The sequence below is a fragment of the Microtus oregoni genome, unplaced genomic scaffold, assembly GCF_018167655.1.
Source record: "Microtus oregoni isolate MIOR12 unplaced genomic scaffold, Mior012 000052F_005, whole genome shotgun sequence".
NCBI lineage: Eukaryota > Metazoa > Chordata > Mammalia > Rodentia > Cricetidae > Microtus > Microtus oregoni.
Genome location: NW_024543817.1, coordinates 9225 through 33588, shown reverse-complemented (window position 1 = coordinate 33588; position 24364 = coordinate 9225). Strand labels below are relative to the sequence as shown.

Sequence of the window (24364 nt, the reverse complement as noted above, 5' to 3'; positions counted from 1 at the left end):
CTTCCAGGGCTATTTACTTCTCGCTGTTCATCTCATAGGACAAGACGCTCCTGGGCTCAACAAGCCCAGGCATGCAGTGCCAGAAGTTCCATTCTCCGGGGGCCTGAGGTTATGTGCTCTACTCTAGTGCTTAGAACATTCTGGGGTAAATAACATGCCGTTAGTAAGAATCTATGGACTGGACCACTGAGTGAAGTCCTAAACTCAAGAAATTCACTCCTACTGTCTCCCTTTATTAGAAAACTGAGCAGGAACTAATAGATGGTACGGGGGGTCACTGCACTTCTAAGGCAAAGCCAAACTGAATGCTGTTTATTAGATCCTGGGATTAAGGAGGAATTATGAATCCCGGAGCTGGAGTGTACTCACTGACACTTTTCAATGATGCTAAAGCTTTGAAATAGCATTCTTCCAGGCTAGGCGGTGGTGGCGCACGCCTTTAACCCCAGCACTTGGGAAGCAGAGACAGGTGGACCTCTGTGAGTTCAAGGCTAGCCTGGTCTACAGAGCTAGTTCTAGGACATTCAGGACGACACTGAGAAACCCTGTCTCAAAAAACAAAATAAAACCAAAACAAAAAGAAAGAAAGAAAGAAAGAAAGAAAGAAAGAAAGAAAAAAGAAATAACATTCTTCCTGGGATACATTCACCTGGGTCCACCAGAGTACATGCTCTCTTGATGGGAAGCAAGGAGTTTCCCATTGAACACACAAGTTCAACATTCTAAGAACCTTCTCCATGGGTAAGTTCCTTCTTGCAAGGGGCTCTGTGTTTTTCTGCTAAATAAATAAAAATGAGCTGTGCTTCTCCCATAATGTAACCGAAAGAAGCTAATGTGCAAAACGGCTCCACTTTGTTTTAAGCAACCGTGTTTCTAATGACAGGCAAAATAAGTTCATTCTTAGAGACTGAGTGATTAGAAAAAGAAAAACAGCCAAAAGTAAGTACTATTTCTACTTGAGTCAATTATTGAGCTTACTAATGTGTCACCTATTTTGTTTGTTGATAGATTAGTAGAAAAACACACACCTCAAAAAGCCCAACTTTTGCAGTCCTTTCTTCCCTCATGTGACTGACTCTAGTACTCCCTGGAAGAGATTCTGGAAATATCTATTGAACATTTCACCGTGGACGCAGTGTGCTGGACACAGCATATCATATCATAAAGAAAAGGGAAGGGAAGATGGGCCCTAGATAAGCACTAAACTGAACAAACAGAGTAGATGTTAGGGAAGGATGGTTTGTGAACAAATAAACATTAGGCATGGTATAAAAAGACTCAACGTTAGAGATAAAATGCTTTGTCTCCATAGAAACCAGGCCACTGGCAGTGAACAGTCCACTCCTGGCTATGGAAAACAAGGATAATCAACGCAATATGCAGTGCTGTTTCCTCTATCGCTAAGAGCCAGCTTTAGTGTAGTTTTGAATAGTCACACTTCTTCTTTTTAAAAAATATCTATCTACTCTATTTACTTTGGTTTTTCAAGACCTGTCTGTAGCTTTGGAACCTGTCCTGGAACTAACTCCAGAAGATCAGGCTGGCCTTGAACTCACAGAGATCTGCCTGTCTCTGCCTCCGAGTGCTGGGATTAAAGTCATGAGCCGCCACCACCCAGCTCTTATTTTGCTTTTTAAAGCATGTGTCTGTGTGTGTTCACATGCATGTGTTGTGTGGTGTCTGTGGAGGTCAGCAGATGGCTTCAGATCCCTTGGAATGGGAGTTACAAGCTCTTGTCAGTTGCCTAACTTGGGTGCTGAGACCCAAACTTGGATCTTCTTTAAGAGCAGTGTGTGTTCTTAACTGCTGAGCCACCTTTCTCCAAGTCCTCGGCATCTTCTTTAAAGTGGGTTCATGCTTCCAGCAACAGTCACAGGGATGCTTCCAAAAAGGTCATATTTAGCATTTATTTGGACTTACTACCGAACTATTGCATTAAAATTCAGGCTCTTCATTACCCATGGAAGTAACATTGAAGAAGGACTAAAAAGGTTTGATCCCTGCAACGTTTCTACAGGGACGGTGGAAAGTGTTCCCAGTGATGATAGAGCTGAGCGCTTTCTACTGCATCCACATTTACAGCCCCTTCTTGTCGGTGCAGTTATCCAGAAGGGCATTTCAGGGAATCCAAGGACTGCAGAGAAGTAGAACCAATCGTGGTAAACCCTACCTTTCCACACTCTGGATTTTTTTTTTTCCGAGACAAGGTTTTTCTGTGTAACAGTCCTGGCTGTCCTGGAACATACTCTGTAGACCAGGCTGTCCTCAGTCTCACAGAGATCCACCTGCCTCTGCCTCCCCAGTGCTGGGATCAAAGGCGTGCCACCACCGCTCAGCCTCACTTTGGGTTTAACCAACAGGTCCTTCCACTCCATCACTGATTCCTATTCTACTTGACACATTGGCCAAACTCTGAGTTGCAGTATGGACATGTCCAGCCCCAGATTCCACTGAGCATCAATTACAGCAGAGATAGTGGGCCTATGATGGGACAGCTTGCTCTACATGTTATTCACAATGGCCATACATTTCTGACTAGCCTTATTGTCAGGTTTACTACCTGTTATCTGCCTTTTACCCATAAAAGGAAGCCTTGTGGTCCACTTCATTCATTCTTCCTGTACCTTCCCACAGCCAACTTTCATTTCTAATTGTCATTCACACAACATCCTAATACCAAATTAATTTCATTGGTTAGAAATGAACTGTGTGTGTCAGAAGTCTTTTCTTTTTAGTAAGTAAGTGAACTTTGGCAAGGAATATAGTTATTAGATTTCCTCCCGTGACCAATAAAATTCTGGGGAAGAAAATGATCCGTAATGGAATGATAAATTGCTAGTCATGACGGGCAATATAAAAACAAATCACTTTACCCATATGCTGAAATTTGAGGAGGCTCACAGTGTGGACATGGATGTATGAGGTACCTGGCTTCATGGAATACTCAGCTAGTAAAAAAAAAAACATAAATCCTAAAACAACAATGGAAATTTGAAGTGTAATTACTATTTTACTGAGCTCATGTAAGATTTGCAAAGGCCGTTATCACTGTAATATACTGATCAACATTTTACTGAATGCAAGGTAATATTTTCAACGCTTAAACAGTGCCTTCTGAATCTCCCTATTGTAAGGGAAACGTTAATCCTGATTACAAACCTGATTCTTCTTTACTGATTTATCGCAGTCAGATGTGGAAATACATTGACTTCTCACAGTGAACTTTTCAGTAGGACCACTGGATTTCTTAACTCATTGGCCAAGCTCTTATCTCCTTTGGGAGAAGCAGTTAGGTATAAAGTAGGAGTAACTAAACACAAAAATAGCATGTTTTCTCTCATATGCACACATACATGAAAGCAAAAGGACTATTTGGAAGGTAAAAGGGGGAAACATGAGGAAGAAAGAGCTAGGAAGACAAATGAAAATGAACAAAGTATCAACAATGAAAATGTATTAAAACATCACATTGGAACCCGTTGTTTGTCACACAAACCAAAACAAGTAAACATGCTGCTGCTGGGGGCCAGGTTGAAGAAATGGCCTGTGTAGTCACCTGAGGCCATGTTGACGTAGTGTTTGTGGTTTATTATACTGCTAAGGGCCATGTTTGGGTCCATGGGTTTATGTTAGTGTTTGTGGCCCTGGCTACCACTGAAGGCAGTGCATCTGTCCATGGTCCGTGCTGACGTCTGAATCTGTGCTGATGTCCATGGACTGAGCTGCTGCCAGGAACCATATTGGATCTGTGACCTGTGTTGACCCAGATGCCATTTTGATGTCCTTGGACTACGATGCCACTGAATCCATGGCTTCCAGAAACCACACTGTTGTCCTTGACCTGTACTATCACGGGGGGCCACGGCTTGTGCTGTGGCAGAGGACTGTTCTAATGTCCATGGTCTGTACCACCACTGGAGACCATGCTGACATCTGTGGGCCATGCCAATGCTGGAGGCCATGTGGATATTCGTGGTCCCTCTCACTGCCAAGGGTAAGGAAGGTACTTTTGCAATGGTATTGATGACTACACACTCACAGTTGAGAAAGAGGGATATAGAAGGCTTTTGTGACAATCCCTACCCCCAGAAGAAACAGCCTAGAAAGAAATTCATTGAAGAGAAGTCCAAAAAATTGTAATAAGGATGCTGAACTGTAGCTGTCCGTAATTGATGGCTTCTGGCAGAGGGTGGGGAGGTAGGACTCCATTTTCTTTAAGGGGATGGCCCTGGGAGTTTGGCCATGCTCCAGTGAGTATATGAACAACACAAATCGAACTTTTTTTTCCTTCTTTTTATGGGGATGGGGGAGGTCATAAGGGTGGGAATCAGACCTGGGATTGTGATCAGGGTGCATACTGTGAAATTTCAAAATAACCAATAAACATATTATGCTGGGGAAAAATGAAAAAAAATTGGATACGATCATGAAAAAGGCTTATAAGTGCTTGTCAACCTATGTATGGGTTGTGACCCTACTAGGGAGGAGGCTCAAATGACCCTTTCACAGGAGTCGTCTGAGACCATAGGAAAACACAGATATTTATATTACGATTCATAACAGTAGCAAAATGACAGGAAGTACTAACAAAAATATGTTTAAGGTTGGGGCTGTATTAAAGGGTCACAGCATTAGGAAGGTTGAGAAGCACTGATCTTGAAACACTATTCCTCTACTTGTATGGAACGGAAAATAGCTTAAAAGGTCATTAATTTTTTTTGTTTGTTTGTTTTGATTTTCAAGACAGGGTTTCTCTGTGTAGTCCTGAATTTCTTGGAACTTACTCAGGCTGGTTTCAGACTCACAGGGATCCTTTTGCCTCTGCCTCCTGAGTGCTGGTATTAAGAGTATGTGCTACTACTGCCTGGGTAAAAGTTTCTTTGAAATGTTTTTATTTTTCTTAGAAAATATTTACTGTATGTTTGGAATAGAAGAGTTATGTATTAGCCTTTTAAATAGTGTTCAGAAGGCACATTTTTATTTTTACACAGAAATTATTTACGTCACAGATACCTATAATAAAGTTTTTTGTTATGCAATTCTATAATCACAATGTTTGCCTGTGTTTTTTTAAATCCACTGATAATTGTATTTGAAAGTACCTAAATATTTATGATGAAATAAATCTTGCATGATATACAGCAGAAATACTATGTAATTAATCTAGCTTAAAGTATACAGAAATGTGTACACAGATTATATTCAAACTCATATTTCATAAGAGTATTCAACATAGGGGATTTTATTCCTGAGATAGTTAGATACACCCATCCTCCATAGAAGGCAAGCAGTGATTGCAATTGCTGGTCAGTACTCCTCCATAAGATGCCTCCAGGTTCCTTAGACTTTTTCCATCCGTTTATGCAGTCAGCATCTCAGCTAGCCAACCCTCCCATGACCATATTAAGGCCAAGTTGAAGGAATAGGGGCTCGGTCTTGTAATGCCCAGGGTTGAAAGATATTTATTTTGCCTCCTTATCTTCAGGTGATACCCAGGCCTCAGGGGTTTAAAGAATTTTGTCCACTTCTCCTCCCTAGGGACTAGCAAGGATATGCTGTCCTCTCACTCTGTGTGCCAAAGTCTATTATGATTCAGGCTAGCCACTTTTGAAGATGCTAGCAAGCCAAAGAACTCCTTAGTTACACCTTCAATTCTGAATAAAAAGGGACTGGGGAGATACTTACAGGTGCAAACGGCTAGGAAGACTAGACCTTCTCCTACAGAATTTTATATTAGAGGGCTCCTTTTTAAAAAATAAAAGTTAAGAAATAGTGAAGAATATTTTAAGAATATGATACTAAAACACAAATTAGTTGAAAACTACTCAAAGATTTCGCTGAGGCCCCTGCGTCAGTACCTCAGTCTTGCCATGAGGAAAACACCAGCAGTTTGAGATACAGAATGACCAGTTTTGACCTCTTGTTGACCCCACTAGCCCAGTCTTGTTCATTGGACATTCCCAAGGGCTCGTCTACCACGTTGACTTCATAAGACGCATGCGCAAAGGCTGCCTCTTACAGATAGGCTTCGCGCGCGGGCTTTCTCTTAGCTTCAAAAGGCAAGAGAAGCTGAAGAAGCCTCACAGAACTTGAGCGCTGGCCAGTCGTCATAGTCACCGACGAGTACAAGGTAGAGAGATAGGGGTGGTGGGGCGAGGGACTCCTTTGAATCCCTGAGGGGCTGGATCCTTATCTGAGGAGGCTGAGGTGGTAGTCTCGGCTGGCCCTAGCCCTCAACAGGCTCAGACTTACGCAAAAGAACTGTTTGTCTGTGTGATTTGCCAATGGCTACAATCAACCAGATTTTTTTTTTTTTTTTAGCTATGGAACTCGGACCTCTTTACTAGTGGACTGGTGAGATGTTCCTTTCTTAGAGAAAGAAGGTCTTGAAAACCTAGCTACTTTTGCCTCAGGGTTAACTGACGCCAGCTTGTGCGTGCCCGGTCTGAAGAGCTGTGGTACTCCAAGGCGCAAGGTGTCGCAAGGGGGCCAGCCAGGTCTAGGAACAACTAGAGTAGCGCCCCCTCTGGTTGTCTCAGTTCCTGAGGTACCTGCAGTGACGAGACAGAGATGCGCCAGTCCCTGAGAGAACCTAAGAAGAATATGGAGCTTGTCAGGGGTGGCACCTCGGCACGCTGAGGATTGTGTATGGTAGGTGCACTTGATCCCAGGAATTAGGACGGGAATAGAGACGGGAAGTATTGCTTGGCGTGGAGATGAGAGTGGACTTGTTTTAGTCCGTGAATGGGCCTGGTAGGCCGGCGGGCGGCGGGTGGTGTGACCTTGACGTAAAAGCAAACTGTGATTCAAACCAAGTATGGAACGTGTGGAGTTTATGAGTAGAATTACAAGGTCTGGGTAGGATGAGGTAGTCCGGTACTCTGAAGGTGGCCTATAGAGAAAAAGCGGCTTCTAGGAGGGCCTGGCATGATGAGTTCTGTGCCCGGAACCCATGGTAGGAGGAAAGAACTAACTGACTTGCCAAAGATGTCCTCTGATCTCCACAGGCACAAGGTTCAACATGGCCAAGTGTGGACACCACCACCACCACAATAAAAAACATTAAAATACACGGCTAAATTGGGAATATAAGGCAGTTAAAAATAAGAACTGGCTACGAGATAGCCAAGCTGACCAAATAAGAGGAAGGACTGGCTGATTAGTGTGTGACAGTAATTTAAGTTGCCTCAACTTTCAGGAAGGAAGGATCTGGATTTGTGTCTCCAAACATGAGGATCTCCTATTCCATCCAGCTTACTACAAATTTGTACTTATTTTTATAGCTGGACAAAACTCCATTATATATATATATATATGTGTGTGTGTGTGTGTGTGTGTGTGTGTGTGTGTGTATGTATATATATATACATACACACATATCATTTTCTTTATTCATTCATCTGTAGGTTGGCATTTACTGTGCCTTACACGCCTTGTGAAATATATATAAATAATGAAGAAAGTTTACATATAAATTCACTGGCGTACTTGTTTCACATGGTAGTTTTACAGTTTTAGCTTTTATTATTATTACCTTTTGGTTTCCTTTTTTTTTTTTTTGAAATTTAACTTCCAAAAGAGCAATTTCTGTAGTGGCCATATAGTGTTTCCTTTCTTTCTTTTTAAATTAATTAATTATTTTTTGTTTTTTTCAAGGCAGAGTTTTTCCATGTAGCTCAGGCTGGCCCGGCTTCAAACTCACTGAGATCTCCTCCTGAGTGCCAGGATTAAAAGTGTGTGCCACCACAGCCAGGTACTAGTTTAGTTTTCTTCTAGCAAAATATAATGGTTGTTGCTATTTGTTTAACGTCAGTTATCCTGACTGACTGGTCTTGTAAGTGTGTTGTTTTGCATCCCTGGGATGAGGTAAACTTGTTCCGTCTGGTTTTGGGCACACACACACACACACACACACACACACACACACACACACACACACATTTTTATTTGAGATCTTCAAAGGTATATACAATATATTTTGATCATGCTCACCCCTACTTCCTAATGACAACTCCTCCCAGACCACACCATGGTTCTCCACAAGAGTTATTGTTAAGACACTACACACTTTGGTCACAGAACATAGAGAAACCAACCTGGAAATTGTTTTTGCTTCCTGGGAGTTTCTTTATTGCTTATGTTGAAGTACTTTATATCCTTTTGATTTAATTTTGACAGCTCACATGTATCTAGGAACTTATCAATGTCTTCTAGAGTCTCTGGTTTTTGAAAATACAGATTTTCAAAATATCTCCTAATGAGCCTGTGAATTGGTATCTGCTATATCATCCTCTTTTTCATCTCATTTTTTAACCTCTATTTGTGATACTACTGAGGCAACTCAGAGCTTTGTACTTGCTGAGAAAGCATGCTGCCACTGAACTATATCCCCATGCTTTATTGGGGGGGGGTTTAAATTTAGAGGGACTCTCTTACTGAGTGACTTAATTTCCCAAACTTAATTTCCAATTTTAATATTTCTTGCTATAATATATATTTTTTTGTTTAAGGGTTTGTGATACATTGTAATGAGTCAAGTTTTTCTTTTATTCTTTCTTTGTATTGTCCTGCTTTTGGTTTTTGGGGTTTTGTTTTATTTTTTTTTGAGATAGGGTTTCTTTGTGTAGCTTGGCTGTCCTGGAACTTGCTCTGTAGACCAGGCTGACCTCAAACCCACAGAGATCCACCTGCCTCCCGAGTGCTGGGATTAAAGGAGTGTGTCACCATTATCTGGCTCTTAGTATGTTCTATTAGAGTACATTTCATTGCTTCCCTAATCCTTATTATTTATTTCCAGATACTGCTTTTGCATTAGCCTTTTTCCTGTTTTCCTTGTGGTGCATTATTAAATTATATATTTAAATGCTGTCTTATTTAGACATAAGCACTCATAACTATCAATGATCATCTTCTTGGGACTGTTTGTTTTATGATTTAGGTACTTTCATTTTCGTTTGGTTTTTAGAATTTTTAAATTTTTGCCTTGATTTCTTAAAAATAAACACTTATTCCAGTATATTATTTAATGTTCATATACGTGTATAATATTTTGAGATGAGTTGGGGAACATGGGACACACTGAAGAAAGGTTTTTGTTTTTCTGTTTTGTTTTGTTTTTGAGACAGGGTTTCTCTGTGTAGCTTTGGTGCCTGTCCTCCTATCCTGGAACTAACTCTTGTAGACCAGGCTTGCCTCTAACTCACAGAGATCTGCCTGCCTCTGTCTTTTGAGTGCTTTTTTTTGTCACACAAAGAAGTTTATCATCAAGCTTAAACTTTGATTTTGATTTTAAATTTACAACTAGCTCCTGTCCTTTTTTGGGGGGATACTGAATGAAAAAAGAAATAAAATAAGACCATGAGTGCTCACAAGGAGTTAAGAGACCTAACAGAGACAATGTTTCACTATTTAGCTTCTTAGGCCAGCCTAGAAATCACCATAGATCCGGTATAGTGCCCAACTCATAGAGTCCTGCCTGCATCTGCCTCTTGAGTATTGAATATTGAGATTGTGCCTTAATAGCACACTAAGGAATGGTTAAATCTCCAGTCTTTGTGCTTTTTGTATCCTATTTCCATACAAAGGAAACCATCTGCACTCTGTGCAGTATTGTGTGGGTGACCTGGTCTTTCCTTGACCTCACTACCCCTGACCTGATTACAAGACAACGTCTAGGACCTCCCCACCCTGACGCTTTAAAAGCTGCTTGCTTCTTTTTTTAAAAAAATATTTATTTATTATGTATACAATATTCTGTCTGTGTGTATGGCTGCAGGCCAGAAGGGGGCACCAGACCTCATTACAGATGGTTGTGAGCCACCATGTGGTTGCTGGGAATTGAACTCAGGACCTTTGGAAGACAAGGCACTGCTCTTAACCACTGAGCCATCTCTCCAGCCCCCAGCTGCTTGCCTCTTAAGCTGTGTGTGCCAAAGGTACCTTAAAGGTATCCTTGCTCAGAGCTCCACAGGGTAAAGGTGGCTGGGCAGTGCTAGCACATGTCTTTATTCGCAGCACCTGGGAGGCAGAGACAGGCGAATCTCTGTGAGTTTGTGGACAGCCTGCTCTACAAAGTGAGTTCCAGGACAGCCAGGGCTACACAGAGAAACCCTGTCTTGAATAAACAGAAAACGGGTAGCTGTGGCTGAGGACTGTGAAATCTGCACTGGAGATGGAGTGAGAACAACTCCTTTGTGACAGTCAGCCGGAGAACACGGAAGAGTGAGTCCTAGACTCCCAGGTGGGGACAGGGATTTCAGAGAGACAGACATCTGCTACTTTCATAATTACCTGAAGAGAGCATAAAGTAGAGCAGTAAACGGAGTGGGTGGGGGTGGAGGTGGGTGTTGGGACGAAGGTAGAGGTGGGGTGGTCTCTGGTTTATCTCTCACCTGAGTCTAGCAGGCTGAAGTGATGTTTATCGGCCAGCTTGCACCCTGAACAGACTTTCTTGTGGAAAACAGCCGTCAGTCCATGATAGTTGCCAAAGGCAACATTCTGCCAGATCCTCTGCAGCCCTGGGGACATCGAGCCTTTTGCTAGTGGGTCAAAGGAAGGTTCTTTTCTGAAAAGGGCCTATAAACCTATAGGTGAATGGGTGGAGAGAAAGGATAAAAGGAGACAGCAACTGAGTCAGATCTAGGAACCAGTGAGGGAAGATGCTAACCCTTGGTGGTCCCAGTTCAAGAAGTGCCTAAGTACAAGATGAAGAGAATGGTTCACAGCAGGTTCCCGACAGTCCCTAGGAAGGGTAAGGCGGAGGACTCAGAAAGGACCTGTGCCTGTTGCCATCCTCTGAAGCTTCCATAGCCACCAGAAGGTTGGAGACCAGGTAGATGATGTGCTTAGCCCTCGGAGCTGGGGACACGGTTGGAACAGGGACTGGGAAGGCATTGTTTGTTGTGGGGTTGGGATGAGAGGGTTAATTTTAGTCCGTTGATAAAACTTGAAGGCAGACAGTGTCATGGTATAAACAAACAGCCTGAGTTAAAATGAGCATTAGGTTTCAAATGCTCATGGTAGGACTAGATGTCTCAGGAGGTAAAAGCACTTGCTGTGGAAGCTTCATATGCCTGGTTCCATCCCTAGAACCCACGGTAGAGGAGAATAATCTCTAAGATGCCTGAAAGTCCTCCTCTGGCCTCCCCAATGCAATCCACGTGGGCACCCATACTCTCACATATACATCACATGCAATTAATAATAATAATATCAATAATAATAAGTGGACATGTAGGGAACACAAGAGATGAGAAGTAAGGCTTTTCAGTTTGGTATGAGATGGTCATATTGACCAGATAAGAGGAAAGACGGTACTGATTAACATGTGGCTCTAATTGGTCCCGTTGCCTAGGACCTAGGATCACAGGGAACTGTCCTTCCTCCTGCTGGCCACCGCAGAACTAGGGACAGGGCTTCCTTGCAGCATTCTCTGCTTCAGTTCTAAGGGATCTGGGATTTCTAACATCTCTCTTATAAATATTAATTAAACTTATTTCAAAAGCATGAAAAAAGCCGCTGGTTTGTTTCCCCTGGTTGCTGGAGCACTTCACTCCAATCTCTGTTTGCGATGCATTGGCTTAGCTTTACTAAGTAGATCACTGATGTGATAAATAAGTTTGTAGATTCGGGGGCTTTTCCTGCACCTTAATCTGTTCATATAGAATATATATATTATATATATACATATTTAGTGTATACATAAATACACTATAGTCTAGGGCTTCCATGGGAGGAAAAACATGCAGTTTCTGTAACCTCAATTAATATACTTTCCAGATTCATCCATTTCCCGGGCTTCATTTTCTTTACAGTTGAATAAAATTCTATTGGGTATACATGTCACATTTTCATATTATGGGTGAGCCAAGCCCAAAGGGTTCCATTCTGAAGCTTTGTGTAGGTCAAGGAAACTAGAAGCTTCTTTGGGTTCCAGGGAGGATTTTCTCATCTATGCTCTGGGATACTGCAGTTCTTTCAGTTTCAGTACCCTCAGGGAAAATGACCTAGACTTGAATACGAGTTATACACATCATCACATTTCCTTTAAATTACGTCTAGATATTCACTACTCATCTGTTTGTTGTCTGGTTCCATTCCATTGCTTTAGTGACTAAAGAAGCAATATGAAAATGTGGTCCATACACATGATGGAATTTTATTAAACTGTAAAGAAAATAAAATCATGAAAATTTCAGGCAAATGGGTGGATCTGGAAAGTATGATCTTAATTGAGGTGAGCCAAACTTAAGCAGACGCTCCATGTTCTTACTCCTATGCGGACTACAATATGTGTATGAATGCACTGTTTATATACATGATATGTATATAGTATATACAAACAGTTTTAAAGGTAGGAAACGCCCAAAAGTCTACAAAGGAGACCAAGAGGGTTAATAATAGATGATGAGGAAAGATACACGGGACATGAAAGAGGACTGTAAAGGGGGAGGCTACAAGGAAAGAGGCTACTAGGGGGAGCACTGAGCAGGGAGTTGGGGGAAGAAGAATCATTAAAACAGACTTTGTTTGATAATGATGTAATATCTAATCTCTTATGTTAATTTAAAAGAACTCTAAATAATATCTAGATGACTTATAATCATCAATACAGTGTAAATGCAGTAGAAATGCTCATTATAACTTTTACTGGCTATCTATAATGATTTGGAAAGAGCTCTCTATCCATGTTCAACAGACATGCAATTTTCTCTGCAACATGTTCAGTCTGAGGTTGGTGTCGTTTGCAACAGCAGAAGCTCACGATGACCAGTGGCTTCATGGTTAGTCTGTGAGCCCCTTTCAGTGGACAGTCACGCTGGTGTCTGAGTCACCTACATAAGGGCTAGGTATCTCCTCACCTTTGCATAGAAGTGTGGTGGAGCAGATGAGGTGGAGGTGATGGTTTGGGGGTAGGGGACAGAGGCCTGAATATTTTTTTGATGACCAGACTTCTAGAGAAGAGGTCAGGAACAGAAGCTGTTTCAGTAAAAGGAAGAGAAACGGGAGGGAAGAAGAGAGGGTGGGAGGAACCAAGGGACTTAGGGGCAGAGTAATAGAGGGAGGAAGGGGAGAGCTGGAAATCCAGCCAGAGAAAAAAGTTCTACATCATAATAGTAGGTCCAGGTTCTGAAAGCTTGAGAGGCTGTCTGTAAGCACGTTCATGACACCACAGATCACCAGAAGAATGTTTCCATGCAATCTAGAACAATTAAATGCACAAATGCAGAAGACTGGGAATTCTTGTGTGTGTGTGTTTGTATTTATCGATTTTATTGAGCTAAACATTTTTTCTCCACTCCACTTCCTACCTCTCCCCTTCCCTTAAACCCTCTCCCAAGGTCCCCACGCTCCCAATTTGCTCAGAAGATCTTGTCTTTTCTACTTCCTATGGAGATTAGATCCATATATGTCTCTCTTGGGGTCCTCATTGTTGTCTAGGTTCTCTGGGATTGGGAATTGTAGGCTGGTTTTCTTTGCTTTATGTTTAAAAACCACTTATGAGTGAGTACATGTGATTGTCTTTCTGGGTCTGGGTTACCTCTCTCAAAGTTATGTTTTCTAGCTCCATCCATTTGTCTGCAAATTTCAAGATGTTATTTTTTCTGCTGTGTAGTACTCCATTGTGTAAATGTACCTTATTTTCCTTATCCATTCTTTGGTCAAGGGGATTTAGGTTGTTTCCAGGTTCTGGCTTTGACAAAGAATGCTGCTATGAACATAGTTGAGCACATATCCTTGTGGCGTGGTTGAGCATACTTTGGATATACACCCAAAAGTGGCATTGCTGGGTCTTGAGAAAGGTTGTTTCCTAATTTTCTGAGAAATCGCCACACTGACATCCAAAGGAGCTGTACCAGCTTGCATTCCTACAAACAATGCAGGAGTGTTCCTTTTCCCCACAACCTCTCCAGCATAAGTTGTCATCAGTGTTTTTGACCTTGGCCATTCTTTCAGGTGTAAGATGGAATCTCACAGTTGTTTTGATTCGCATTTCTCTGATGGCTGAAGATGTTGAGAATTTTTTTAAGTGAAGACTGGGTATTCTTTAATCCTCATTACTATTTCCCTCTTGCAGTTTCTTTGTGGCCTGGGGCAGTTTAATTAAATGGTTCTAAGAGTCGCACCTAACTTCCCACCACCACAAAAAAACACATACTATTGTCTGAAAGATGTCTAGAGTGGACCTGGTACAGGATGTGGTGTGAACTCAGTATATATCCCTCAATAAGAACTCCTGAGATAGTCACTATGCTATCACATTTTACAGTGTGATTTTTTTTCCTTTTAGAAAAGCTACTAGAAAGGCTACTACAGAAAGAAAGTGCTAGGGGTGGGCATGAAGTCATTAATACAACTGTATTTAATCTGTGATGACGAGATCTAGGGAATGAAGGTTGGCTGTTCTGATATAGCCCAGCTCCAGCATGGGCTACTGTTTGAAGGCTACTAAAGGGGGACTCAAAGCTAGAGGGATTTTTCAGGGAAATTGTAGATGTTCCTCCCCATTATTTTGGTGACCTCCTTGTATTCAGAAACACATGATTACCATTATTATGTAAGGAGTATGGCTAGGGACCTGCACTTTTAAAAAAGGGTTATTATTAATATCTTACTTGGTTGATATCTTATAGATTGTTTTCTGTATGTATGTCTATATGCCACATGTGTGCCTTGTGTCTGCAGAGGCTAGATGAGTGTGTTGGACCTACTAGAACCAGATTACAGATGGTTGTGGGAACTGTGTGGGTACTGAGACTCAAACCCAGGCCCTCTGGAAGAGCAGATAGTGCTCCTACCCCATGAGCCATTTCTCTAGTTCTGAACCTCTTCAGGAACTTTGTTAGCGTTAGATGTTCCCAGCCTGTAGTCCATGGGACTGCTCTGAGCAGAGCTTCCCGATAGCAGGTAGGGCTCTTCAATGATGCCCAAGAAGCAGAGACAATGTGGCTAGGAACAGAGCCTCCAGCTTCCACTAATGCCCACTTCAGTAGCCACACAGGGCCAGTGGCTAACCTAGGGAAAGGACAGGCCCAGGGAGTCTGTGGAGGGGTGGACATTTTGTAAGTTTTTGGCAGCTGGGTGTAGTGTTGGACATGTATATATTAGAAACGAACATATAAAAATATGTTTCTGAGAAGAGTACTGACTTTTGTTAGATTCTGAAAAGCAGGACACCAATTGAACCCTCTTGTCAACACTGCTGTGTCTCCTTTGTCACCGAGTCCCCTCCTCTGTTGCAGGTGGCTTCCCTGTTGAACACCCAGCAAAACAGCTGAGACCTGAGACCTCAGGCCCACAACAAGCTGTAAGCAGCCAGCCAAGGGGCACAATGGCTGCACCCAGAAAATCTGGCATGCAGGTCCCCTCATCGTGCCACCAGGGCCCTCAGCCTCAAGAGCGTGACACACCCTGGGAAGCCTTCCACAGGCGCTTCAGTCAGTTCCAGTATGAAGAAGCAGCCGGGCCTCGGGACGCCTTCTGCCGACTCTGGGAGCTTTGCTATCAATGGCTGAAGCCACAGACACGGTCAGTGGAACAGATCCTGGCACTGTTGGTGACGGAGAAATTCCTGCAAATTCTACCTGCAGACATGGAGAGCAGCGCCAGCATGCGCAGCCTGGAGACTAGAGAACGACTTTTCACCCTGATAGAAGAGCTGCGGAGAGACAACCTGGAAGCAGAAAACAATGTGAGGACTTCTGACTTCGTTGTTCTCAGACCAAAACAAATGCCCAGGCAGTTGCGTCAAGACGAGTCATTCTGTCCCTGTCATTCCACAGCCCCTACCCTTCCCCAGAGTCCTTTTCAACGGTGTTTTTTGTAGAAGTCAGCTGGACGCTGCATAGGGGCCATAGGTTAGGGGGTCAGAGGTTCCACCCCCGCCCTTACCTGACCACCACGCCCTCTCTACAACACACAAATGGCCTCGTTAATTATCAGTAAACAAAATTCTCAGACCGCTTAATTTACCAAAAGCAACACTCTGGTGCTGCATGGCCTGAGATATGTATGGTTAGGCTCTTTATAGGACAGTTTGAAAACCCGAGGTCAAGTAGAGTCTAGAAAGCATAGGAAAAAAGGGAACGTAGTTTATTATGAAGCCTGTGTCTCAGCTTACTCTTACTGTGGTAGGAGAGCCAGGAGTTAGCATCAAATGTCCCATGCTACAAACATTTAACCCATGGTCATGTAATCTCTGTAAGTGGAGAGCTGCTTTTACCTCACTGTGAACTACACTAATGCCATGCAAGGAACTTTGGCTTGGGTAAATAGGAGCAACAAATACTATGACCCCTCTCCTCATGCCTCATCTCTACGGCATCTAAGTTACAGAGAAATATGGAACGCTATCCAGTGCTCACTGGGGTTTTTCATCTGTATGAATGTCTGAGGGAGGAAGTTCTGAACTTGAGAAAGCCTAGGAGGAGCCCTGCCTCAGGAGCAATACACCCATCTCTGGCCCATTAAATTCCAGTAGCAGCTCCTGCCAGCATATCCAAAAGACCTTATAATGGAGGCAATATTGCCTTCTGTATGGAGCCACTTCTTGAAGCCTCTGTTTGGGGAAGGCATGGCTGAGCACGGGGCGGGTCCGTGGGAGGAAGCAGCAGGAGCAGCCAGCTGAGATTCATAGTCTCAGCTTGGGACAGGGGCTGCTTTGAAGGAGCTTCAGCTCCAGGGCATTTGGCTGCAAGGACAGGGTTCTGCCAAAGGCTTCTGGCTCCTGAAGGTACCACGAGCGAGTGGTTTTGCTTTCTTTGTCTGTCTTCCTGATTTTCTTGACAACGTAAGGTATTATCTTCAAGGGTCTATACATGTCCTCTCAGCACAGGAGCCGTGTGCCACTATTGGCTCTTGAACAATTGAAATGTGACCAGTGTTGCTATATATCAGTTGTGACTCCAACTCTTTCTTTATGTGTGCTGTTGCCAATGGTTGCTGGAAACCTTTTTTTTCCCTGTGGTTTTCTAAGACATGATTTCTCTGTGTAGCTCTAACTGTCCTGGTAGTCAGTCTGTAGACCAGGTTGACCTCAAACTCACAGAGATCTGCTTGCCTCTGCCTCCTGAGTGCTGGCATTAAAGGCTTGTGCCATCACTGCCCAGTGGTTGCTGGAAATCTTCAACCTCCTTGCATTGCTGATGGTTAATGATGTATTTACAGTAAGATAAAAGTAGTTGTATTTCCAGTGGGATGATGGGTTCTAATGTTTCCTCAGATCAACATTGGTGATATGATCTTAGAAGAACTGGTGCCGATGGGTCCATTAGTCACACCATCAAACGTGTACGCGAGGCCGCCTGCACCTCAGCTAATGGAGCCTGCCCAAGAGTTCCCTGAAATCCCACCGGCAGAGCCACAGGAAATAATCATTGATGATGATGACGATGAGTGCCCGACCTTTCTGGAAATTGGTAAGGAAAGGGATTCCCCACCCCCTGCTCTTGGTTTCTTTTTGAGAACTCAAGTTGGCTCTGGGGTATTTTGGAGTTACCAGTTCCCTAAACGTAATAGACACGGTCAGATGTCCTCCCAAATGACCTGGCATTTGTGCCTTCCAGCCGTAACTTACACCAGTGCTAGCATTTGCTCCCTTCACAAACAGTTTGATTTCAGCCCTGTGACAAGGGATCTGGGCAGCCTCACTTCCTTGGTGGGCAGACAGAAGGGAGCAGTGTGGAGATCCACAAAAATATCTTCAATAAATATCAAGTTCACTTAGCATCAAGTGATAGTGTTTTATTCAATGTGAAGGGATAAGGAGTGGGGACTGAGGATGGGGATAGGACTGCCCGACGGCTATGAACTCTGAAGAGAAGAATGGAGGAAACTCTTTGGAACGGGCCTTTGGTTCCCTCCGATGTGGCAGGTGTGTGAACCTGAGGCACTTGCCACCGAATCGCCGAGGATGATGTCAGAATGGGCAAGGTTGTTTAGGATATACATTGGATTAAAATCCATTGCAACTCATACGCCATGTGGAGCAGTAGAGATGGCCAGTACTTAAGAAAGAGAAGTGAACCCAGGCTGTCTGCTAAGGCGTTAGGACCGCAGGAGCGGGCAGGGAGCAAGTAAGGGTTAGGGTATTTTACCTTGTGGTCCTGAGGTTGGCAGGCAAAAGCAATGGCTGGTAGTGACTTGTGTTGTTTTCAGCAAATGCACATCTACACTTCAGTGAAAATCAAAACAGACAGATAATCTAAGCTGGCTGCAAAATCAGTACAATCAGTGCAACACACACACACACACACACACACACACACACACACACACACACACACACTGGTAATATGTAGGAAAGTTCGTTGGTCTCCATTTGAAAAGACTAGCACGATTTTCTTAGTGATTTGCTTTCCAGTTAAATATGTCCCTCTAAGATCCATGTGGAACTCTCTCAGTTCATCAGCTTTAAGCTTGGATAGAGTCTACCGCTTCTGCAGATGACAGGAGACTAGCTTTACACTAAGCATAGTAGGCTCCTGCCAGCCTTCCCCTTGTAGTCTGTAAAGCGAAACAAGACAGCATTGGTCAGGGGCTCCTGGCAAAGGAACGCTAACTGAGAAGGAAATGGATGGAGAGACTTCTGTACAAAACAGCAGGCTGAATGAACTCTGATACGGTTTGTGGTGACGTTTTCAACTGCCCTCCCTCTCCCTTCTGGCAAGCAAAGCAGAGCCCCGCTCGCTGGAGCTTGTAAGACAGACGGAAGTGGAAGGACAGCTGGCTTCTCCACATGTAGGGCGGTTACCAGACTCTAGGAGGAAGAGAGGGATTCAGTAGAAGACAGGGACAACAGGGACGAGAAAGGGAGACTTCATCAAGGAGGGGAGGTCACTGGTGCTACCTGAGGGCTTCCACCCACCCTCAGAATATCTATTTTCCGTAGAACATAGGAACACCTGCCGTTTCCATCCCTCCTCTCAGCTTTTGATGTTGGGAGGGGAAAATGAGCAGATGTTAGCACAGATTAAAAGGACAGGTCCATTTTCTGCTTTGCTCACAGAGTTCCCTATAGCCAACGAGTACAAAACTCTGGAACCTCCTGGTGAAGAACCCCCAGAAGAGCTGCTGACTGTCTTCAGTGAGCCTGAGGAAGACCAGATGTCCTCAGAAAACCAGAACCAATGGGAGATGCCGGGGACCTCCTGGCAAGTACGGGAGACTCACAGCATTGGAGTCCAGACACAGGCTCCTCCCGATGAGAAGCCTTTCTCTAGTGAGCAGTTAGGGCTGTGTTCTGCTCACCGGCAGCAACATAATAGCTGCCTGGAAATTTGCACAGGAAAAATAGCTGAAGAGGGCCCTGGAGATAGGGCAGGGACCTCCCGTGGCTCAGACCCCTCTAGGCACCAGTTGGTTTCCCAGGAGGAGAGTACCCATGACCGTGCAATGCCTGGCACTTCATCTACTCAGGCGGCAACTGTTAGCGAGACAGAGGCAGACGATTTTGACCAAGAAAGAAAGCAATGTAGGCTGTGTAAGAGGGAGTTTATGTATAATTTGGGCCTGGTAGAACGTGGGCAAACTCAGGCCGTTCTCAAACACCAGTGCTCCGTCTGTGGCAAAGGCTTTAAAGGAAAGTCACGTGTTACTGCACACCTAGTGACGCACACTCATGAGAGACCATTTTCATGCCAACACTGTGAGAAAAGCTATAAGCACAAGTCCAGTCTACTGAGACATATAAAAATCCACAGGCGAGGGAAAGAGCACAAGCAAAGCCAGGGTTCTCAGGGCCCCGCACACGATGCAAAACAATAGCTCATCTGCCTGCAAGTTTCACCGCACAACTCCCCAAGCTGTGTTGATGAAAGCTAGATCCCCTAATGAGGGCACGCTGCCTCATAAGAGCCTCTGGGCTGTCTTGGGAGGATAGTGCTGGGTGAACTTATTTCAGAGTGGAGCTTTGCTTTTAGCTAGATGCAAAACCTGCCTTCCAAGGCTTCCTAATGCTAGAGAGCCACCTACTCCCCACCTTCTGCATGTGATTTTCTGGGCCTGGTAGGATTTTTTTTTTGCTTTTAATACGAATATTGTTTATTCCAAAGCACTACCCATTTCACAAATACTGTGATAATGGAATACAGATCGCATACATTGTTCATACCTTAAATGGAAAACTATTGACATGCTAGCCCTGTACTGAAGTAAGTTGTCAGTAGCTGCGAGTGTCAAATTTTCCTTGTTATTGTAAGTGATGGTCACAGCTAGTTTTGTTTTGGCTAGCCCTAGGAAGGGACATTCAGGCCTTGCACGTGCAAAGCAATCACTCTTATCACTGAGCTCCATCTCTAGCTCAGGTAAGGTGTTTTTTTCTTTCTTTTTTCTCTTCTGGCACTTGGGAGTGACTTTAGGGCCTTGTACATGCAAAACAAACACTACCACTGAGCTAGCTCCATCTCTAGCTTTGGTGGTTTATTTTTGTTTTTCTTTACTAGTGCTGGGGAGTGACTTTCGGGCCCTGTGCATGCAAATCAAACACTACCACTGAGCAAGCTCCACCTCTAGGCCAGTCAGGGTTCTGAATTCATCACCTCTAACTGTGTTCACTCCCCAGTAATTGGAGGTTATATTCTTGTTTGCCCTGTAGTCACGATCTGTGGTCGAGCTTCTGTGTTTTCCTCCCTGCTTTTTGATTCAGAAGTTGACCAATGTTATGGCTTTGCTGAAACGCTTTTGCTACTGCTGCAATTTAACCAATAAACAAGCTTCTATTTCTGCTTTGCCTCAGTTTTTATTTTCTTGAAGACTTGTATCCATTGGGCCAGAACAAAAACACCATGTGCACTTGAGGAGGGTGGTCTGGGGACTCTGAGAGAGGATTTTTAGTTATTAAATGCATGCCTGGTCCCTGGTGCCCTGGCAGGGTCGTAGTGTTCCTTAGGTAAAATGCTCGTGTTTCTCGTCCCGATTTTTTTCAAATCACAGAACAAATTTTAACAGGTGTTTAGCTTTTAGGCTGGCAGTAAACACCAAAGACTCAACTTTGGACCTAGGAGGAGCCTGTCCTCTCAAAGCTAGTTAAATAAGGCCCAGCTTCAGAAGTCCATCTTTGCCTTCGTCCCGAGAGTGGAGGGAACTGTGCTATTTTCTAAGGTGTTTGCAGTCAGAACTTCTGGCTTTAGGAGGGCTTACTTCTCAGCACACCAAAGTTGCTCACCCAGAGCAACAAGGGAAAGGTGGGAAAATCAGTGCCCTGGTGGCTCAAAAAAGTCTAGAATATTGTCGCACTCTGGCCCCTTGCATCTGCTGTCCCTGTCACTTTTTGAAGGGAAACAGCCGTCCTCCAGGAAGCTCCAGGCAATGGAGCTGCATTCTTCTGTTTGCTGTCATACCTAACCCCAGGCCCAGACTTAAGTATTCTTAAGTATAGCCAGGGTTCACACTCCAGGCCCAGTTCCTGCTTCTTTCTTAGTTCTCTGTAACACATAAGACTTTCTTAAGCTTTTATGCTGAGTGGTGTCGGCCCCACTTCTCACAAGCTATCCCATCCAGCTGGCGGAAGAATTTTCTTCTCTCATCTAGTTGTTTACCATTTATGTGGTCAGAGAGAATGGCTCAGCTGTCTAGCCTGGGCTAGGTTCACATGGCTAAAGAGAGGGAATATGAAGATAGGACAGACGTATCCAATGTCTGTCTTTAACTGACATCTCAGATGCTGAACACGAGAACAAAGTTTTGTGAGGTGACTTCAAACCCTAAAATATAAAATCCATCAAGAAAGCCAGGGAAGGCCTGTTGGCCATGAGAATAATAACCCTCTGCATCTAACCAGCACTGGGCTTGAAAGAATTCGCTCCTCCATGTCTTTCCCGTTCTGTCCCCATCCTAAGAAGTGAGGTGTGGAGACAGGAGGCAATGAGAGATAGGAGCTTCTCCTGTTTGAGGTGGGAGAGAGCTGTCTGAGGTGGCCAGATATCTCGGGATGCTTATCCACTCTGAGACTTCAGGATGTTAGTGTCACAGTGATACCCGTGAAGCAAAGAAGCACGCAAGCCTGGCAGAGGAGACTGTGGCTTCTTCTTCAGGGTTTGCATTGTAAAACCGAAACACGCTGTAGTCACTTGCATCTTCCTGATGTTTATCAAATTAATGTCCACGGGATATCTCAGTTTCTTTCTCGGGATGGTTTTAGAGCAGGGAGGGAGTGCTTTTCCACCAACCTGTGTGTGCCAGGAAGTTTTGTCAACCTGACACAAAGTTGGAGCCACCTGGGAAGAGGGACCCTCAAATGAGGAACTGCCTCCATCAGGCAGGGCTGTAAGCGTGTCTGCTGGAAATTTTCTTTTATAAAACAGATTTATTGTCTTTACATTTTTCATACAGAAGAGTTCTAGCATATTCTTTCTCTCCTGCACCTCCCAGCCTGTCCAACTCATGTTCGTTCTCTCTAAATAAAAAAGAACAAAAATCAAAACAAACAAACATAAGCCCAAAATGACAGACGCTGCCACAAAAAAAAAAAAGCCCACAAGAAATCCTGGAGACCGTTTTGTATTGCCCAGTTACTTCGGAGCGTGGGACGTGCCGTTGAGTGTGGTTGATGCATTCAGTGCCGTTCTACTGGAGAAAACAGCTTTTCCCTCTCCCATCATGTGTTAGTTGCAAACAGTTTCTTGGTTAGAAGTGGGACTTTGTGTCCACTTCCCCCTTTGCATGCTGGGATTTTGCCTGGCTTGAACCTGTGCAGGCCTTGTGCATGCTGTCCCAGTGTCTGTGAGTCCATCTGCGTGGCAGTTTTGTTGTGGCTGGCAGATGCTGTTCTCTTGGAGTCATCCATCACCCCTGGTTACCCTAATCTTTCTGTCTCATCTTTTGCATAGGTCCCTGAACCTTGAGGGGAGGGGCTTGATAAAGGCATCCAATTTAAGGTTGAGTGTGCCAAACTCTCTCAGTCTCTGCACATTGTCTGGCAGTGGCTTTTGTGTCAATGATCACCTACTGCAAGAAGAAGCATCTCTGATGAAGGTTAAGCAATGGGTAGAGCAACTAGGAGTCATTAGAAGTCATTTTATTACGATGTTCATTTAGCAGAATTATAATTAGTGTATTTCCTCCTAGGATTCATGGCGTATCTGGTCTCAGATCCTTGGCCTGAGACCCTTTCCCATTTAGTCCTTCTATACTAGTTTCTAATTTATTCCTGTATAACACTATGTTCTATTTCCTTGTCCTTGAAGGATCTCCTCCTCCCCGTGGCCCCTAACTAGATACCTAATCTCTGTGATTATCCTGAATGAAACACACACACATATCAATCTTAAAGGCTAACTCCACGTATGAGAGAAAGCATGCGATGTTTGTCTTCCTGGGCCCGTTTTACCTGCTGGTCATTTTCCTGATTAACAGTTAATGGGAGAGGACCCAGTGCACTGAGAACAGTGCTCTCCCTGAGCAGATGGTCCTAGGGTATAGAAGAAAGCAAGCTGAGGCTTGGGCTGGAGAGATGGCTCAGCTGTTAAGAGCACTGGTTGCTCTTCGAGAAGACAACGCTTTGAATCCCAGAACCGAGGTGGCAGCTCTCAACCATATGTGGCTCCAGCATCAGGGGATCCAATACCCTCTTCTGGCCTCTGCAGGCACTGCACAAACATGGTGCACAGATATACATGCAAGCAAAACATTCATTCATACATGCACACATACACACTTACCTGCCTACATATATATAATAAAATAAGTTTTTAAAATTTTTAAGAAAAATAAAAGCTGAGAAAGCCTCGGAGAGAAACCCAGGAAGCAGCCTTTCTCCGTGGTTCCTGTATCTGCTTCTGCTTGAGTTCCTGCCCCGACTTCCCTCAGTGATGGAGTAGGCTTCGGAAGCCTAAATAAAATAAGCCGTCTCCACCCTAAGTTGTCTTTGGTCGTGGTGCTTACCACAGCAGTAGAAAGCAAACTGGGACACAGCAGAACAGCATCCTCCCTAGACAGCCTTGTCCAAACGACACCATGGCACATTCTTTCACCAAACAGCTCCTGAGCCTGTCCTCAGATCAGGGCGTTGGACTGGATTATCTAGGTTAACCCTGTGTGATTCCCAAGAGACAAGATGAAGCAAGAAGATGGGAGCAGATCTTAGACCGATGCCAAGGCAAGGCTGGGAGCCACACGGTGCAGGTGCCCCTGGAAGCTGAGGACAACGAGAAAAATGGTTTCTCTCTTGACGCTTTCAGAACAGTGATCCTCAACCTTGGTGCTGCGATCTTTTAGCACGGTTTCTCATGCCATGGTGATCCCCAACCATAAAATTATTTTCGTTGCTACTTGATAACTGTGCTTTTTCTACTGTCCTGAGCCATAATATAAATGTATTTGTGTTTTCTGATTGTCTTTGGTGACTCTTGGGAAAGGGTCATTTGAC

At 44.0% G+C, this 24364-nt stretch overlaps 1 protein-coding gene across 1 annotated transcript; it reads left to right on the top strand.

The window, feature by feature from the left end:
- The first annotated feature begins 15331 nt into the window (after positions 1 to 15331).
- LOC121437408 (zinc finger protein 449-like) lies at positions 15332 to 19764 on the top strand. Its single transcript, XM_041637299.1, has 3 exons — positions 15332 to 15691; positions 17222 to 17417; positions 19007 to 19764. Exons 1-3 carry the CDS (start codon positions 15332 to 15334, stop codon positions 19762 to 19764), a joined length of 1314 nt encoding a protein of 437 aa, XP_041493233.1.
- Positions 19765 to 24364: the final 4600 nt, after the last annotated feature.

Bases quoted from the DNA above. Each gene is read 5' to 3' on its own strand.
- LOC121437408 (XM_041637299.1), top strand. From the start codon at position 15,332: ATGGCTGCACCCAGAAAATCTGGCATGCAGGTCCCCTCATCGTGCCAC. The intron at 15,692-17,221 runs GTGAGGACTTCT...ATGTTTCCTCAG, and splicing joins ACCTGGAAGCAGAAAACAAT to ATCAACATTGGTGATATGAT. The intron at 17,418-19,006 runs GTAAGGAAAGGG...CTTTGCTCACAG, and splicing joins CCCGACCTTTCTGGAAATTG to AGTTCCCTATAGCCAACGAG.